This window comes from Coniophora puteana (assembly GCF_000271625.1).
Source record: "Coniophora puteana RWD-64-598 SS2 unplaced genomic scaffold CONPUscaffold_3, whole genome shotgun sequence".
Taxonomy (NCBI): domain Eukaryota; kingdom Fungi; phylum Basidiomycota; class Agaricomycetes; order Boletales; family Coniophoraceae; genus Coniophora; species Coniophora puteana.
In genome coordinates, this window is record NW_006913055.1 from 2,606,486 (window position 1) to 2,624,269 (window position 17,784).

Below are 17,784 nucleotides of genomic sequence, written 5' to 3' on the forward strand. Positions count from 1 at the left end.
GTGGCATACATCTTACGGGGTAAACATTTGGTGACAGCGCGGAAACTTTACAAAAAAGTCGAACGCACAGCGTGCGATCAAGAGGTCACAAATTTAAAGATCACGACATAGGAAGCATCTGGATTTTCTTCGCTATCTTAATGCAGCAACATGTCGTCGTAGCTATGATGTAGTGAGTATTCAGACGCGTGGTCGCTGTGCAAAGTCGGCATCGGCCGAGTCGGGGCTATCATCAAAGTCAATATCGGCCGAGTCGGGGTTGCCCATAAACATCTCTCACCTTGACCAACGCTTGCTCCGGTCGTGCAAAACCCGGACATGGACTCCCTCCTTCCATCGACGACCAGTGTATCTTATGCTGGAGGCATTACACGTCCATCCATCTACATGCAAATGACGCCATCGACGGTTTACTAACAGCCACAAGTTGTTAATTGCCCTGTGCCGAGGAGATGAGGCTTATGAAACCAGTAGTGAGCGGATGACCTTATCTATTACTCATATATGAGTTAAGCGACTCTCCCTCATTTAGAACGCGGGGAATGTGTCTTATGATCACCTGCTCTCGTCGATTCTCCCTGACGGCCGAAGATCCGTGGTCTGTACATCGAGTCAGACACGACGTTCTGTGGGGCTCTGTGGATTGAGTCAGAAGCGAAAGCACCAAGCGCATAAAGGTTTTCGAGAACTTGTATGTACTCTCCATCGTCCTTCCGCTCCTCACATTCACTTCCACACCGATGACGCCATGACAGATCATCTCCCTGACTCGTTCTACCAACCCTTCCTCTCCGATGCGGCCAAGATACGCAAACCGAGCCCTATCCATGTCCTCGTTCCGCTCGAAAGCACGCCAGGCGTCATTTCGCTCATGGCGGGAAAACCCAACGGAGACATGTTCCCCTTCAGGTCTTTCAAGTTCACCATCGCTCCCACGACGCTTCCTAACTACGCCGAGAGTCTCGTGAGCGGCGCTCCGCTTCCTGGTGAGGAGGTCGAGGTCGAGTTGTCGGGAGACACGCTGCGGGATGGGCTGCAATACGGGCCAACGGAGGGGTTGCCGAAGTTGCATGAGTGGTACTACGGGTTGCAGGAGCGGTACCATGGGCGTAAGCGAGACGAGAGCTGGATTTTGACGCTTGGGAGTGGGTCGCAGGATCTCATATTCAAGGTGTGTGTCCCAACCTATCTTTGCATTGAGTTACTGGGGGCTGATAGCGACTACATAGGCGGCAAACTCAGTACTCAACCCGGGTGACGTTGTGCTCATCGAGGCTCCTGCCTATGGGTGCGATCGCATTTTCAAGACAAATGGATGGTAGCTAATTGTGCGCTAGTGGGGTGATTCCTATCTTTCAAAACTTGCAGTGCGAATTTGTTGGTGCGTGGTTGCCGGTAGAGATGTTGAAGCGCGCCAATGGTTAATACTCTTGTCGTTAGAAATCCCCATGGACGCACACGGCCTTCGCTCTCAAGACTTACGCGAGGTGCTGAATTCGTGGCCTTCTGACAAGCCTAAGCCTAAGATCCTCTACACTGTACCTGTGAGTATCACACACACTTGCCCAAAATCACTTCTAAGGCACCGCATCACCCTCTAGTACGGTAGCAACCCAGGTGGCTTTACGACCTCTGAAGACCGTAAAAAAGAGGTCATAGAGCTAGCGAGAGAACACAATTTCCTCATCTTTGAGGGTGCGCTCTTTTAAATGTCTAATTGCGACCCCCTCTAATTGGATTTAGACGACCCGTACTTCTACCTTTATTTTGGCGATGCGCCCCGCCCGGCATCGTACTTCAGCCTTGAACAGCACATGCCCACCAAGGACGGTAGCCCCCGTGTTGGCCGTGTTCTTCGGTTCGACAGCATGTCGAAAGTTGCCTCTGGTGGCCTCCGGCTCGGTATCGCATCGGGCCCTGCGCCTTTGGTGAAAGCAATCAACTCCCATGTAAGCCTATTTCTTAGGCGTAGATCTCGACTAAGCCGATCGCATACGTCGTAGACCTCGAGCTCTAGCTTGCAGAGCTTCCACCTCGGGCAAGCCATCATGATCGCTTTGTTTGAAAAGTGGGGTTACGAGGGCTTCGATGCGCATATCCGGTCCGTGTCGACGTTCTATCGCGCGAAACGGGACATATTCCAAAAGGTGATGAAAGAGTGCATGAGCGGGCTCGCGGAGTGGACACCTCCCGAGGCGGGAATGTTCTTCTGGTTCGTTCTCTTTCCTCATCATATTCTATACCTCCTTGCTCACTCTGGACCCACGCTAACGCCTCGTCCCGTAGGTTCAAGCTTCTCCTCAATCCAAACGCGAACGCGGGAGACGACGACGGAGATTCATCTGACCTTATCAGCAACAAGGCGTTCAAAAATGGCGTGCTTGCGCTGCCCGGGGCGATGTTCTATCCCAACGGACGCAAGTCTGCACATGTCCGTGCGGCGTTCAGTCTTCTCAGCGAGGAGCAGGTGCGGGAGGCGTTGAGAAGGCTTAGAGAGACGGTGCTCAAGGAGAGAGAAGGTGTTTAGAAGGAAAATATCGCGTTTATAATCCGGGTATGTCACTATATCTCAGAACGCAATCGGTACACAACGAACTTGTTAGATGCTATTGGTGGTGGAAGATGGGCAAAAGATCATTGTGCGCACAAAGGTCGGACCTGGTCGGACTTAGTTTGCTTGCACGCGAAACTGTCGGTCTAGTTCGGCAAGTGCCGATCGCCCGTTACACTAGGTCTCCACTTCAGCTGGACACTTGATCTAAGTACAAACTCTACAAGCAACAAACGAAGCAGGTAGTGGTCGCTCACGGAAACGTGAGCACCTTTCCGCCATTCGTCTCTTTCTCCCACCTGTATTCACGTGAAAGCAAGAGGCGCAGAAAAAACTAGAAAACTCGAGAGGCGATTAGAGTTGAACGGAGATAAAAGGCCAATCCTCGGCCTCCTGCATCAGTGTGGCTTACTGACACCTGTCAAATATGACGTCCGTTCGGCGGCCTGCCAGGGCCTGCCTCATGGCACAATGGCAGAGCACGGGATGCGGGGTACGGCCAAGGAGGGTAAGATTGCTTGCCGTTGGAGGAAGACAATGGGCGTGTGCAGGTGCAAGGGCAGCGTGTTAGTCTCTCCTAGCTAAGCGACGCTACGCCAGTGCAGCAGGATGGGCGAGTCATGGTGCATCATGGTGTATGGGCATCGTTGATATTTCGCGGACCCCGGGCATCCTTTCACCTGAGGGTATGCATACCTATCATTGATTGACTAGGCGCCGGCGAAGAAGGCTTCTGTTGCACTTGCCCATGATAAATCGTGGACCCACCGTCAACTTATCCACGATACTGGCCGTCCGCACGCCACTGAGCCAGCGGATTGGGGCTTCTCGAGATAACTTTCCCAGCCTGTTTCGCGTCTTCTCGGAGAAATCTCGTGGCTTGGGGTGAAGCCCACGGAACGTTCGCAGAAGAACGGTAGATGGTCTTGATAGGGGAACGAGAAGCTCGCTCGGTACATACCCATGCCAGGCTCGAAGCGGAGGCGCTTCGGGGTGCGAAGATACGCCACCGCAGGCCACCGCCGGGTGTTTGGGAACGGGTTGACGAGTCCGGAATGTACTTCGTATTTGATAGCTTGATCATTAAGCAGAATTAAGGCCAGTGCTTAGACCGGTATGTGCTTTCCAATGTCCTATACAGTTGTAAGTGGTTCATATAACCTTTTACGCGCACAAGGACTGATGCACTAGACTGAGGAACACTCAAGTGGTGACACTGGCACCAGGGCTGCTTTATGTATGTGATTCTCCCCTTTGTCAATTAAAACGAAATGAGATGCATCAGCCACATACGCGATCGCCTTTCAGGCTAACCTTACGAAGGACAATAGAGTATGCCAGAGCGGCGGGCGCGGAAACACTGATCTTCTTATTGCACGCCAGACGCCTCCGCAGTGATCCCGCGGCTGTCCTTGCCTCAGACCAGTCTTCTGGCGGCTTCGACGATCCGAAAATGATTAATGTGTAGGTTGAATATACTGTAGGTAGGGCCGCTGTCGACAAGTTTTGATCTGGTACTCAGATCTGAAGCGCGTTCCCAAGGTCTATTTTGCGACGACTGTGAATGCACAGCTAAATATACAAGGTTTAGCTAGGTGCAATTGATTCGGTCGTCGGACAGATCGTCAACTGAGATGACCGCGAGAGATGAAGCGCTGAGGCTCTCCTGAAGAAAGCGCAGCTTGGAAGGTGGATCGGTCAACATGGACAGTTCACGTATGTCTCTCTGTAGGTCAAGGAAAAGATACTCGGAAAGAGGTGATCCAGACTTAAGCGCTTCCAGCACCGGCCCGCCTGCCTTGAAGACTGTGCTTTTCTGTTTAACGTTCAGGGCGTTGGAGCAACCGTTGATGCCACCGACTGAGAAAAGATTCAGCTAGGCAATTGATATCGCATATATGCGGATTTGTCTCGGGGAGATTAAAGAGTTATGTACCCAGGTGTACCAGTGGTGTACCCATACACTGGTTTGTGCATCTGAAGATCTGATCGGACGATATTTGGACAACGGTGAGGCGTCGGAAAGGAATAGCTCGGGCTTCGCGTGGGTGTCTACTATCCGTCTCTCCAGTCTGATTTGCATGGCTCTTGCTAGAAGTGACTCGGCTCCCAAGTTTCCAGTATTCTTTGACATGTATGGGTACATATGTGAGCTTGAAGATTGACCCGCTTGACTGCGGCCGTGGCGATCTTGCGGTTTGGGACCATGTTTTGCAAATGTTTTGGGACCAGTGGCAAAGCGGTGGCAAAGGGAGGATCCGACACTGAGCTCCACGTGGCAATGGGGACCCGGTGGCTGTTATCACCCTGTATCAGATCTTATCGCACCTCTCTTCCAACGTCGCGCACCTCAGATCTTTAGGCCTCAGCGCATACATTTTCAAACCTCGGACACTCTGCCGCTCAAGCTTTCTGAGCTCAAAGTAGTTAGCTCACATCTGTGTCTACGCTCTCACCGCGCCCGGTTGGCTGACGATTTAGTGGGGGCTTTCACCGGCTATTATAAGGTCTGTCGCTACTGAGTCAGTGCACGTGAGGAAGCCAGGATTTCTAACTATCTTTATAAGGTGTAGATCTGCAAGACGTGAGTAAGCATCGCGCCACGCGGTGCTATACGGGGACACTCAGTGCAGTATTTAGTAGTTTCGTATAACGTTCGGCAGCCACCAAGTACCCTATTCATCCTACAGTCCACAGCAAATCGGTGAGTCTCTGATCTCTTCGCAGGGTTTAGCTTACAGTTACCGACCAACCAACCAACATACTTGCGACATCAGATCGACCCTGCTGCGAGAACAGAAAGAACCACTGAACAGCCCTTAACCCGCGCCAAACTTCTCTCAGCAATCAAACAAGTCAACAGTCAACCCCATGGCTTTCGTCACCGACCAAGCGCCTGCTATTCCCGTTGACACTTGCTTCCAAACGAAGTGTGGCAAGTGCGGCAAAATTACCTGGAGGGTGAGTCCCTTTGGCTTACGATTGAACACTTTCTCCGCTCGTACTGCGTGCTGCGTGCGCACGGGCGCGGCCGCGGGGCGTGATTGGGTCGGCGGCGGTGGGCTAAAGTGCGAGGGTGGTCCCTATAGAGGAGCCCCTGCCTGGTAGCGACTTCGGCTGGGGTGTGGGCTTCGGGCGGGACGTGACTCGCCGCGCTTGGGAGCGCGGCATGCCGACGACCCCTTTGAGCGCAGTGGGCGAAGCCACAGCGGAATGTGAACCTTATGCGCTGGGTTGCACGTTTAGTCGGGAGAAAATGAAGCAGCCTTCGAGTGTTTCGCGGGCGAGCCGGCGGCAAAGTGAAGACGTGGGATGCGTGCCTATGCAAATATGCGTGCACGCCACTGGCACGCCCCGCCTCGGTGGCGTTTCGAGGGCGCTGGGCGATGATGTTGGCCCTTGGGCCTTAGTTTGATCCTTGACGCGCTTATTGCAAAGCTTGTGTGTGCTGATCGCCATTTGTGCCGTTTAGGGATGCGGGCTCCATGTCGAGCAGGTGAGTGCACGAGTCACTTTTACTTTCTAGCGGGCGTGCAGGTGGGCGTGGAGGGTGCTGTTTCCACGAGCAGCGAGGGGATTGATGTGGATTGTTGGAAGAGAGACCCCATCACGCCTGCCGGGGAGCGGTTCCCTGATTCTGTGGGGTTCTCGAGTGAAAGAGGGTCCAAGTTTATGAACGCTGTATCCGTCCCCTATCCCCTTGACACCGCAGAGAGTCGTTGCTTTGCTTACTGAGCTGTTCATGGGCACAGGTGATGAAGGACGTCAAGGATGAAGACAAGTGCGCGTGTCCCCGGGGCTGAGTTTAGTCTGGAGAGATCTGATCTAGGGTGCCGGTTGAGCGGAGCAAGTAAATAGCTTAGGTTGTTAGTAGCCGGAGCAGTTGTGCCTTGATGAGAGGAATGCGATAGGGTGACAGGGGGCGTGCCACAGAATATCCATATCCAGCATCTCTTCTCAATACGCAACAGCGCACACCTCCACCCGTTCACCGACCCGGACGCTCCATCCACCTCCCCCTTTCTCCCAACCCACCACCATGTCCCACCATGGCCACTCAGGAGACCCTAGCACCAGCTCAGATGATGGCAGTCACTCGCCAACCATGCCTGTCATCAACGAGCCCTTCGATCCTCCAGGCTCAGTCCTCATAACCAGAGAGCTCAAAGTTAAGCACTCCAACGACCGCAAACCAATCATCAACAGTTATCTACGCCACCACAAAGTCGGGGGCGGCCAACACGGACAGGTATGGCTCTGCACCGACACGAACAGTCCAAAGCGTCAGCTGGTACGTACCATTGTCTATATGCGCGTACTCCCCCTACATCCGTCTCTCCGGCTCGCCTCACCTGGTCTTGCTGACTCATATACATGTGCATGCGCGCAGGCCATCAAAGCAATCAAGAGAAAGAACCCACGCGAGGAAAAGGTCAAGATGCTACGCTATAGCGCGAATCGTCCCATTCCCCAACAGGCCCATACCCCTCTCTCCGAAAAGATCGGCGACGCCGAGCAGAAGATACGCAAGGAGATCGCCATTATGAAGAAGCTGAGGCATGGGCACATCGTACGCCTCATCGAGGTCATAGACGACAAGCTAAATGACCGCATATATATGGGTGAGTCGTCCCTCGCTTGCGCCTCGCGTTCAACCACCATCCGCCACCTGCCCTTCCTGCTTGTGTGCTTTGCGTCTTCCAGCGTTTACCGCACGTGGTATTCATCCGGGACACGCAGAGACGACGCTTCCGTCCCCCCTTTCGAGCGTTCACGTGGTCATGTTCTTACTTTGATTTTTGATTGACACGCACAGTCATGGAGTACCTTAGCGGTGGCGAGGTTAAATGGAGGATCAAGGCGCGCGAAGAGCATCCCTGCTATGAACCTATCTTACAACTGGACCAAGTCAGGCGCATAATACGGGATGTCATATTGGGACTAGAGTATTGTATGTCCATCTTCACCTTGTTTCGCGCGTATAAACCTCAACTCGCGTTGAGTACATTACCAGGGTATCATCCACAGGGACATCAAGCCCGGTAACCTGCTGTGGACTGCAGATCGTCAGATGGTCAAAATATCGGATTTTGGCGTCTCCACCTTCTCGTATGCACAACGATTAGCAGCCGCAGGGCGCTCAAAGGTAGAAGCGGACGACACGGATCCCCTCCTGCTTGACGACTCAGATCTGTCGAAACGCTCAGGAACACCATCCTTTCTCGCTCCGGAAATTATTGCCGAGTACGAGAGGGCGTCGGACGCGTCCCCGACGTCCACGTCCACGTCCTTTCTGTCCTCTGCAACAGCTCATGCTTCACCAACGACTTCCAGTCGCTCAAAGAGGAAGATCACGAAGGCGATCGATGTGTGGGCGCTTGGCGTCACACTGTACTGCCTTCTCTTCGGAGATTGCCCGTTCCACCCGCCTCCCGGCATTGGTGGCTCTGCTGCCGAGTTCGCTCTCTATACCGTGATTTGTAATGAGGATTGGACGCCCCGGAAAACCATGGCGTATGGGCGTATCCCGACTGGCGGACGACATCCTGGGAGAAGTGCCCCCTCTGAAGCTCGTGTAGTTATACGTATACTGGATGGGCTGCTTCAGAAGGACCAGCACAAGCGCATGACGCTTGATCAGCTCAAGGTGTGCCGTCCCGAACCCTCATAGTCATGGCTAATGGCTACTCCTTGTACAGCATCAAGACTGGTTCTTGTACGACATTCCCAACAAGAAAGAGTGGCTTCGCGAGACGGCTCCCCGGAAAATCGATATGGTCACGGTTACGGATGGCGAAACTGACACGGCTCTTACGAAGGCAATCTTCTCGTGGGGCTGGGGCAAGCGCATCACTAACCAGATCTCAAAGTTCGTCTGGCGCCCTCTGACCGCTACGCCCACGCCTTCGTCTGTCCGGTCCGAACAAGAGCTGAAAGCTGCCATGACCCAGTCATCAAAGCAGAAGAGCGCTAGTGCACGAGCTTCTCGGGATCCTCTTCCTTCTGCCATGTCGTCGAAGGCAAAGGGCAAACAGCGTGCCGGCATCAGCGACATGCTCGCCAACGCGTCGACTCCGAACATCAACCGACGCAAGTCCGTCGAAGCCTGGGCGCGCGACACCGTCCAGCCGTTCCTGGGTCGCCGGGGTTCCGACGCGCCACCGCTTCCCAGCAGCTACAAATCCATCGGCAGGCCCTCGAGCCGGCACTTCAGCACCGGGGGCGGCGGGCACGACGACCCGCACGAACGGAGCAAGTACCGGTTCTCGCTCCCCGCGTGGAGGAACCGGAAATCGGCCAACCAATCGCAGACTCCATCGCAAGCATCATCCCCAGTTGACACGTCCTCGAACATGTCGATGTACCACGACCAGACGGGTCTGAGCCCCAACTCGAAGTCGCTAGGCGGGACGCCGTACGAGTATCTGCGGCGGAGCGACGATTTGCTCAGGCATCACGGTCGCGCAGGCTCGCTCAAGGCCGCGCCGAGCATCGCGGAAAGCTGCGACTTCACCGCCGCGCGGCGCGCGTCGAGCTGGGGCGACCCGTCCTCGTCGACATCGGCCGCTGCTGCGGCGGCCGTGACGGTCATCGGCGCGGGCCGGCAGACGACGGAGGACATGATGAGCATCGGCTCGGGCGACCACGAGCCGCTGAGCGAGGACGCGCTTATGATGGGCGCGGGCGGGATCGCGAACGACCCGATGACGCTCGCGTCGGGGTTGCCTGTTGGCTTGACGCGTGTCGCAAGCGATCTGGCGATGGCGAGCGGTCCGGGCGGTCCGGGGGCACTGAGGCATCCGCAGCCCGAGAGGCTGATTATTGGGGCGGGGCCGTCGGCGGGGTACTATGCGGCGGGGCAGGAAGTCTGGTCTCCTGCGGGGCCGAGCGGGAGCGGGGCGGGGTATGTGCATCGTTCGGGGACGACGAGCCCGAGCCCGCTCGTCCAGGTCGCGTACGACTCGAGCTCCGAGTATGGCCAGTGGGGCCAGCGCCAACCCGGCGGGGACGACGAGGACGAGGATGCGGCGTCGTACAACAGCGACGTGTCTGAGTTCTACCGCGCGAACGAGGAGCCTGGCACATCGGAGGCGGATATGCACGCCGCGCAGCAGATCATGCGGCATATGTACCCGCCGGACGACGACGTCCAGGTACGCAGGGATTATGATGAGGATGAAGGGGAAGAGGGCGACGACGAAACCGATGACGACGATGACGACGACGATGAAGAAGAGGAGCAGACGTACGCTCTCGAGGTGAAGCGCCGCCGGCCATCGGAGTCGTTTGCCGGCCGCCCTCCGATGTCTCCCCTTTCGCCGTGATCTCCCCATGATGGTCTGTTTTCTCGAATAGCTTTGATATGCTTTTGTCTTTATCCTCCCCGGCCTCTCTCCCCTTCACCTTTGCAATTCCTAGGCCTGATTCCCACCATTGGTCCTCACTTTTGTTTTACCTCGCCCTTTCTTTTCCTTTCAGATCATTCATATCTCGCGCCACCAGTCTCCACCCCCATTTTGTCTTCACTTACACGGACCTTCATTAGATCATCTCCATCCATCCATCCACCCATCATCGCTTCCGGCTCCGTCATTCAACTCCTACACCTGCATCTGGTCTGGTCACCTCCTCACTCAATCCATTACTACTCGCCTCTCCACATACCTCGTCCTTGTCTTTCTCGGCGTCTCTTTTATAGATCCCCCTCTCGCGTTTGTTTGTTTACTTTCTCGCTTCTATCCACTCGCAACAAACACCCTCTGAATCGTCCCGTCTGCCTCGGCCTAGCACGATAACCGCGCTTCGCCGATATGCTGCTGCTGTACAACTTAGTATACGAGTGACATCCTCACGCACGGACCAACTAGACCATAGACGCGACGGGGGAAGCTTGCAAGGTTGAGACCTATTTAGAATTTCATCTCATGCGATCGACCGTGCGTTCTTAGAAAGCGTAGAGCTAGTTGTTGAAATGAATTTGATTCTGGTGGCATTTGTAGTAGAATGGAGGAATGCAGTCTATCCTGTTTATGCCGTGGCTTGTCTAAATATACACGATAGAGAGAGATGCGAGTCTGTAAGTGGAGATGGCTAGATAAGAGCCCGCGAGGGTGTCCTCACAGGGTGTGGGGGGTTGAGTAAGAGCTTGGAATAGGTTGGTATACATAAGGGACGCGAGAACCTGTGTATGTATGTATGTAGAACGTCAGACGTCAAATGTCAAACCAGCGAAACAGAAAGGAAATGAGGCAAAATGGGACGCGGCGAACGGAACAAAACCATAGACAGTTAACTATACCTGAGCAAATGCATATCGTGGGCTTCGCGAGTGCGAAGGCTTATTTAGATATGCTGTTTATGGGACCTGAAGTAAAAGGAGAAAAGGAGAAGCATGGGCATGAAGGGGTCATAAAGGTGATTAGGCGTTAGTAGAAGCGAGCAAATGGAGGCCAAATAAGCAGCGGAAGCAAACCGGAGCGAGATGGTACGGGCGAATATAAGGAGCAACTATGTACAATGCCAAGGTCGTTGATTGTATTTTGATGTTGGTGTGCGGTGTGTGGATGCGAGATTTGTGGGGTGATGCAAGATGCGAAGTGAAGGGACCAAGGGGGAGACATAGGGGCGTGTGTGCAAGGGCATAGGTGAGCAGAGGCATAGAGGGTCGAGACGAGTCTGCGAATGAGCAGGGATGGTGAGCGATCCAGAAGCCAGTCAGTCGTCAAGAGGTCGTCGGATGGATAAGTTTTGAACGCGTTGCGACCCTAGGTCGGGAACCCGCCAGCGATCCTCGCCGCACCGACCCCGACCCGCCCAATGATGTTCCACAGCGCCGCCGTGCCGTCGAACCCGAACCCTTCGCCAGCAGGCTGCATGCTGTTGAACCCGGACCACGCGGCGCGGTCGTAGTACGTCGGCCCGCCGGGCACCGCATAGTGGTTCGCATACGAGGCGTTAGGAGAGAGATAGGGGCTCATCGCGAGGAACACGAACGCGGACGCGCCGACACCCACAAGCAGCTGCTTCGCCGCTGCGCCAAGCGTGCTTCCCATGCCATTGGATGCGGAGGATGGATCCGAAGCATCCTTCGAGGCACCATAGACGTACGTGTTATAGATGTTGTAGAATCTGTTCCGCCGGGAGCTCCGGCCAGGCGCGGAGCCGCTCGCACTGGAGGACGAGCGGCGCGGGCGGCCGGTACGGGGCGACGCCTCGACGAGCTTGTCGATCACCGCGCACTCGACGCCGAGCTCCTCCTTGAGCGCGCGCCACTCCTCGACAGCGTCCTCGGAGATGCCCTGCGGGAGTGCGTCGAGCGGGATCTGCATTCCGCGGTGGAACTTCTTGAGCGTGTCCGAGACGACGCGCCATTCGCGCTGTTCTTGCTCCTCCTCGGTCTCTTGCTCCTCGACCTGGTTGTATGACGGTGGGAGGTCATTCTCCGCCTGCTTCGGAGTCGGCGGGAGCGCCGTCGCAGATGAGGATGTGAGAGTCTCTTCGTCGTCAGACGTCGTGGGTTCCGACGTGGGCTCGGGCTCGTCCGTCTGAATCTCGATGCTCGCTGTGACTTTCGGCGGTGGAATGTACTCCGGCTCTGTCTGAATCTCCGTTGACGCAGTGGGAGTGATGGGCTCCTCGTCCGTCTGGATCTCCATGGATGCAGTCGGCGTGACAGGGGGCTCATCCGTCTGCACGTCCATCGTGCGTAAGACCGGTCGTGGCTCAGGGTCCGTCTGGATCTCGCACGTAGACAGCGAGGGCTCGTGCTGAATAGCAACCTCGGTATACTCCTTGGTCTCCGTGACCCTGAGCGTCTCCGTCTTGCGCCCGCCGATCCTCTGAAGGAAGAACATGAAGCGAATTAGTTATCCGACTTCACTCAAAACACAAATCGATACTCACCCTCTTGGTCCTTGTAATAACATGATGCTCAACCACATCCTCACCCTCCGTATCATCCCCATCGTCCTCCTCGGGATGCACATCCACCTCGATCCCCTCGTGGCCCACATCATGCATCATATCCTCCTCAACTGGCATCCCCCAGTCCTTCATCTTCATCAGCTCCGCGCCCAAACTCTTACTCATCGAGTTCCGCGCACTGAGGCTGCCCGCGCCCGCAGCCGCAGCCGCCTGACTCGCATTGTTGCGCATCTCGTCCATATCGTACCGGAGCCGGTCGATCGTCTCCTTGAGCATCAGGTTCTCCTGCTTCTGCTCGTCGAGCTGCGCGTGCGCCTGCTGCGCCATCAGCAGGTCCTCCTCCATCGCGGCGATGCGCGAGTCGTACGAGTCGCGCTCGCGAAGCCACTTCTGCTGCTCGATCTGTTGCAGGCCTGCGGCGTCTTGCATGTCCTTGATCTCTTGGTCGCGCCGGCGGAGGGTGTTGCGGTACCGCTCGGATTCGTCTGGGAAAATGCGAGTTAAGTTTGATTATATGCGTAAAAATGTAGGATAGGTGAAGAGACGCACTGCACTGCTCCTGGTACTGCTTCTGTAAGCTCTGGTACGCTGTACGCGCGTTGTCCAGTGCCTTATTCAGCTTCGCGACCTCCTGCTCAAGCGAAGCAAGCTGCGTCGAGTTCGTGCGCTACAAGAAAGCAAAACCAAGTCAGATCAACCAGCACAGTTTCGCATGGGGGCGGCACCAGGCTCACCTCCTTCGCCCTCAACTCCTTTTCCTCCCTCTTCGTGGCCGTCAGCTCACTCTTGAGCTCGTCCAGCTTACTCTGCATCTCCTCCATATCGAGCTCGTGCTCGAGCAGCTTCTTCTGCAGCGTCCGCTCCGCCTCCGCGAGCTTCCGGCTCATGTCCGTGTTCGCCTTCTGCAGTGCCTCGAGCCGCTCCTGGGGCTCGAGCGACACCGTGCTCGACGCCGTCGACCGGTCCAGCACCAGCCCCGCCGCGACCTCGTCCTCCTCGTCTGAGTCATTATCCGAGTCGCCGCTCATGCGGGGCATGGGGAGGGACGAGACCTGCTCGGCGAGCGAGCGGGTGAAGCTGTTGCCGGACGCATGCGACGGGTACTCGAACGACGAGTCCGGCGTCTGGTCGAGCGGCGAGCCGGGCTCGTCCGACGAGGAGTGGTCCCCGTGCTCCCCGTGCTCGGGCGACGGGGGCACGTTGATGGTGAAAGGGTTGTATGACTGCGTGCGCGAGTGCGGGCGTGAGCGCGACTTGCGGTCCCATGTTGGGGAGGGCGAGCCTGCGCTGGTGGCGGCGGTGCTAGGGGAAGGGGAGAACGTGCCGGCGGAGTTGGGGCTGGCTGTGACGGACGAGGAGCCAGACGGGCGACGGCTCTTGCGGCCCGACCCGGGCGTTGAAGTTTGGCCAAAAGAGGTGTCGGATGACTGTTAGGGGTTGGACGGCGTTAGTACATTGCAAGGCAATACGGTAAAGCGTGGAGCAGAAGGGCACGCAAAACGCATGTCGGGGATAGATAATGATGGAACGTAAATGCAATGCCACACACCTCCTCGTCACTCATTGCGCTGGATGACCTGCGTCGGTTAGCAGGTGCTGGCCTTCGCTGCCAGCTAGAAGGTGGTCTATTGGTGAGCGGGGTTGTGCGTTGGCGCTTGTCGAATGCATTGCCAGAAGTCGGGGTCTGAGGCGTCGCAGAGGGAGGACGACTATGCGCACGCGAGGTCCCTGTAGAACTCTTGCTGGATGATCGTGATTGCGGCTCAAACTCCTCGTCATCCTCGCGCGTCGGCATGCGGCCGCGCAAGGGCAGGGTGTGGTCGTCATCCCCCATCCTTGGCGAGTGCGGGGGAGAGAGGTCAAATTCGGTGTTCTGGTGGGTAGGGCTCTGCTTCGTGCGCGCGGCAACGAACTGGAGGAGCATGTTGGGGGTGACCTGGATGCCGGGGTTGGAGTCGAGGAGCTGCTTGAGCATTTCGGTTTCGGACTCTGTAAGGAGTTCGACGCTGTTGTCGCGGTCTGAGAAGGAGCGGATTACATCGACGAGAGCGTCAGCGGGGACGACGAGTTCTCCTTGTTCGTTTACGTGGGCATCTGGGTGCTTGTTGAAGATGTCGTTGAGTTCTTGTTCTATGTCTGCGATTGATTGCCTGTTGCGACCATAGTTGGACTGGCGAAGAGACTGTCAGTAACTGCTGCGACGAGGAGGGGAGGAGACTGACCATGGTGCTACAGGAAAGAGGGAGAGAGTGGTGTGAGTGTCAGATTGTCAAAGATTGTACAGGGGATATTATGTTATAAGACAAACGATGTCGACTTTTCCGAGTCCAAGCGTCTGCCACCAAACCCCAAACAAACACTTGCCTTTTCCGGCCCTCAATCGCCTCCTGCCTACCACCATCACGGGACCGTTCTCCCTCCCACGCATACAGCCTTGTCTTCCTCCCAATTCCGAGCTGGAAGATCTTCATGGACAGGCAACAGAACGGCGACATCTTGGTATTTTTGACTCGCGTTTCTCTCCAACGGTGGATACCCTCTAGATCGGCCTATGACGAACATTTCCTATTTTCTCTACCAGCGATCAGCCTATGACGCGTGTCTTGCATATGCTGACGATCAAAGCAGAAACGCGAATAGACACCCGCTACAAGCTCTGCTCCCTCGTTGTCTTCATCAGTGGCGTTGTCCGTCCATTGCATGACACACTTGGACGACGATCCGCTCTCTGGAGCTAGGACCCAAGCACTACTTGGCAGATCGTCGCAAGTGCCACTATCGCTTAGTCTGCCCTTCCCCTATCCGTGGAATGCTGTCTCTGGATGTTGAATTGCTTGTTATACACCCTCGTGTTCTTAGGATCAAACCGATCCCCAAGCACCCGCGTCACCCGCGAGCTGCGTAGGCTCCTTGAACCTGCACAAGACCGGTTCTGTGCGCCACAGCTGTTACTAGACTCGTTAAGCGGCCCTCGAGCATGCCTATAGTATGCGCATGTCAATCGGATTGGAATTTCCCCGGTCCTCGTTTGGCTTCTACCTTGCTTTACCTGACAGTGTCGATGCGCAAAAGATCCGTGCATTTCGTGCAGGAGTGAATTCGGCCTGAGCATCACCAATACTACTTGCCGTCGACCGTCACATTGTCTTGGAGCATTGTGGATAGCAGGACGGCTATCAGAGAAAGTAAACTAACCACATGTTCTATGCGATGACCAAGGATACCCACCTCCTTCCGACCAGTCTATAAAGAGGGATGCCCATCCCTTCGACAAGTGGGAACCACTCACGAACACCGCGAACGAGCCCATCATGGCCCTCTCCTTACCGATTATTCTCCTATTTGTAACCTCCCTTTGGGCCCTTGCAGGTTACGCAACAGCAAAGTCGAGAAGGAAGCGCACCCTCCCCTTTCCACCGGGCCCATATGGGCTGCCTTTCCTAGGCGCTGCTCTTCAGGTTAACGCTGACAACCCATGGCTGACGTATGTGCAGTGGGCAGCCAAGTATGGTGCGCTCTCCCCTCTTTCCATTCTCTCACCACATGTGTTGACCTGCCCCACGATAACAAGGCGATATCGTCAGCTGTCTCTTACTCGGCACACAGGTGATAGTCTTGAATTCTGAAGAAGTCGCAGACGACCTCCTCGAGCGACGCTCTCGAATATACTCTGACAGACCTGAGATGTCCACAACTACCTTGTCAGTTCTTACAAAGTAATGTGAAGTTTTCCCTACACCATCCTAATTCGTCCTACTGGCAGGTCCGGATGGGACTTCAACTTTGGATTTGATCGCTACGATGATAAGTGGCGTTTAAATCGACGACTTTTCCAGCAATCCTTCCGTGAGAAGAAGGTGCAAGATTACTGGTCAACACAGCGCGCCGCCGCCCATCGTCTTCTGCTGAACATAGGTAGCAACCCTGCGGAAAAGCTCTGGGACCTCTTCCAGTTGTACGCTCGAATCCACTCCCTCGACATACGATCAAACTAATCCAGCCATGTGTTAGATGTACATCGTCTACAATCCTGTCCACAGTGTACGGCTACGACGCCACCACGCTTGACGACCCATTGTTTCACATCGGCTCCAAGACGATCGCGACCGGCATACCACTCGTGAAGGCCGAGAAAACGATAATCGTTGACACCTTTCCCTTCGGTACGTTTTAAACAACGTGCGGTATCTCACAGCTTACTCCGTATTCGACTAGTCAAATATTTACCGGCATGGGCACCTGGAACGTCCATCTTCCGAGGAGCTGAGATTGCAAAACCCTGGGCACAGCAGTTTGTCGATGTTCCGTACAATTTTACGATGGAGAAAATGGTAACGTTGTTCCATCGAATGCGTATTTCCTATCTTACGAGAATGACAGCGTTCCAACCCTGACTTTCCTTGTGTACTTTCAGAGACGATTCGAAGCGGCGAGGAGAGTGGCCAGAGCATACCTGTGATTAACTTGAAGCAGTTCGCTGCTACTGCTTTTATTGGTAACTCAGGACGCCTCTATCGTTGATATGTACGCTCACTGCATGGTCTCCATAGGTGGCGCTGAATCGGTATGGGACTGTGCTATTCTTCTGTACCATGACTCAATCACACTGAACCATTTTCCAGTCGTCGAGCGTGCTACAGACACTCGTCCTAGCCATGTTAAAAAACCCTGCAGTTCAGAGACGCGCGCAGGCTGACATTCAGTCCGTCATTGGCGACGATCGCTTGCCCACGTTTGAAGATCGGCCTTCGCTCCCCTACATCGACGCCGTGCTCCGGGAAGTGATGAGATGGAACCCGCATCAGGAAAACGACAGCTGCCTTATCGGGAAATTATGCGCCGCTTAGCCGGAAGTAGCCCGGAAATAAGTGCTCCCGCGATAAGTTCAGCGTCCGCTTGCCACTGGTAAGGACTTTCTCATTCATAAGTTAAAACATCGCTTTTATACCCTTATGAAAAGCAGGGGGTTGCTTGCCCCTGCCCTTATGACGAAGTACGTGAATGTTTTACTTAAGTCACAAACGCGTGGTTGCTGTATTTTTGGTAAGATTGTCTGACTTATGATAGTGATATGTGACTATGGACGGCTCGATGTACTACTTATATGTGCTTATCACACGTCTTATATCAGAACAAAGCGCGTCGATTACGATTATGCAGAAATGAAAGTCTACAATAGTAATAGTAATATTGATGTAGTATCGCCTACCAGCCCCGACGTCCCTGCCTGGTAGCGTTCCTAACAATGGTGCATGAGCTGAGAGTACTAGCTGGTCAATAGGGTGGGCGAGGGACGTACATTGGATCCT

General features: G+C 55.1%; 4 protein-coding genes across 4 annotated transcripts; 3 read left to right on the forward strand and 1 right to left on the reverse strand.

The window, feature by feature from the left end:
- Positions 1-748: 748 nt before the first annotated feature.
- Positions 749-2,527, forward strand: CONPUDRAFT_151445 (PLP-dependent transferase; the record flags this gene model as incomplete). The annotated part of the gene is made up of 8 exons (XM_007767937.1): positions 749-1,171; positions 1,230-1,288; positions 1,338-1,381; positions 1,441-1,544; positions 1,602-1,695; positions 1,744-1,949; positions 2,004-2,212; positions 2,287-2,527. The coding sequence occupies 8 exons, from the start codon at positions 749-751 to the stop codon at positions 2,525-2,527; spliced, it is 1,380 nt and encodes a 459-aa protein (XP_007766127.1).
- A 4,462-nt stretch (positions 2,528-6,989) lies between these two features.
- CONPUDRAFT_49678 (kinase-like protein) lies at positions 6,990-8,222 on the forward strand (the record flags this gene model as incomplete). Its single annotated transcript, XM_007767065.1, has 3 exons — positions 6,990-7,173; positions 7,368-7,502; positions 7,555-8,222. 3 exons carry the CDS (start codon positions 6,990-6,992, stop codon positions 8,220-8,222), a joined length of 987 nt encoding a protein of 328 aa, XP_007765255.1.
- Positions 8,223-10,680: 2,458 nt separating this feature from the next.
- Positions 10,681-14,609, reverse strand: CONPUDRAFT_120295 (uncharacterized protein). Its single transcript, XM_007767938.1, has 5 exons — positions 14,025-14,609; positions 13,210-13,902; positions 13,025-13,142; positions 12,455-12,960; positions 10,681-12,390 (listed from the first exon to the last, which is right to left on the reverse strand). The coding sequence occupies exons 1-5, from the start codon at positions 14,448-14,450 to the stop codon at positions 11,317-11,319; spliced, it is 2,817 nt and encodes a 938-aa protein (XP_007766128.1). The 5' UTR covers positions 14,451-14,609; the 3' UTR covers positions 10,681-11,316.
- A 1,177-nt stretch (positions 14,610-15,786) lies between these two features.
- On the forward strand, positions 15,787-17,322 carry CONPUDRAFT_151448 (cytochrome P450; the record flags this gene model as incomplete). The annotated part of the gene is made up of 8 exons (XM_007767939.1): positions 15,787-15,985; positions 16,047-16,176; positions 16,239-16,430; positions 16,487-16,638; positions 16,691-16,806; positions 16,856-16,970; positions 17,026-17,039; positions 17,098-17,322. 8 exons carry the CDS (start codon positions 15,787-15,789, stop codon positions 17,320-17,322), a joined length of 1,143 nt encoding a protein of 380 aa, XP_007766129.1.
- Between the last annotated feature and the right edge of the window lie 462 nt (positions 17,323-17,784).

Bases quoted from the DNA above. Each gene is read 5' to 3' on its own strand.
- CONPUDRAFT_120295 (XM_007767938.1), bottom strand. From the start codon at position 14,450: ATGCTCAAGCAGCTCCTCGACTCCAACCCCGGCATCCAGGTCACCCCC. The intron at 13,903-14,024 runs GTGTGTGGCATT...AACCCCTAACAG, and splicing joins GCGCAATGAGTGACGAGGAG to TCATCCGACACCTCTTTTGG. The intron at 13,143-13,209 runs GTGAGCCTGGTG...GCTTTCTTGTAG, and splicing joins AGGAGTTGAGGGCGAAGGAG to CGCACGAACTCGACGCAGCT.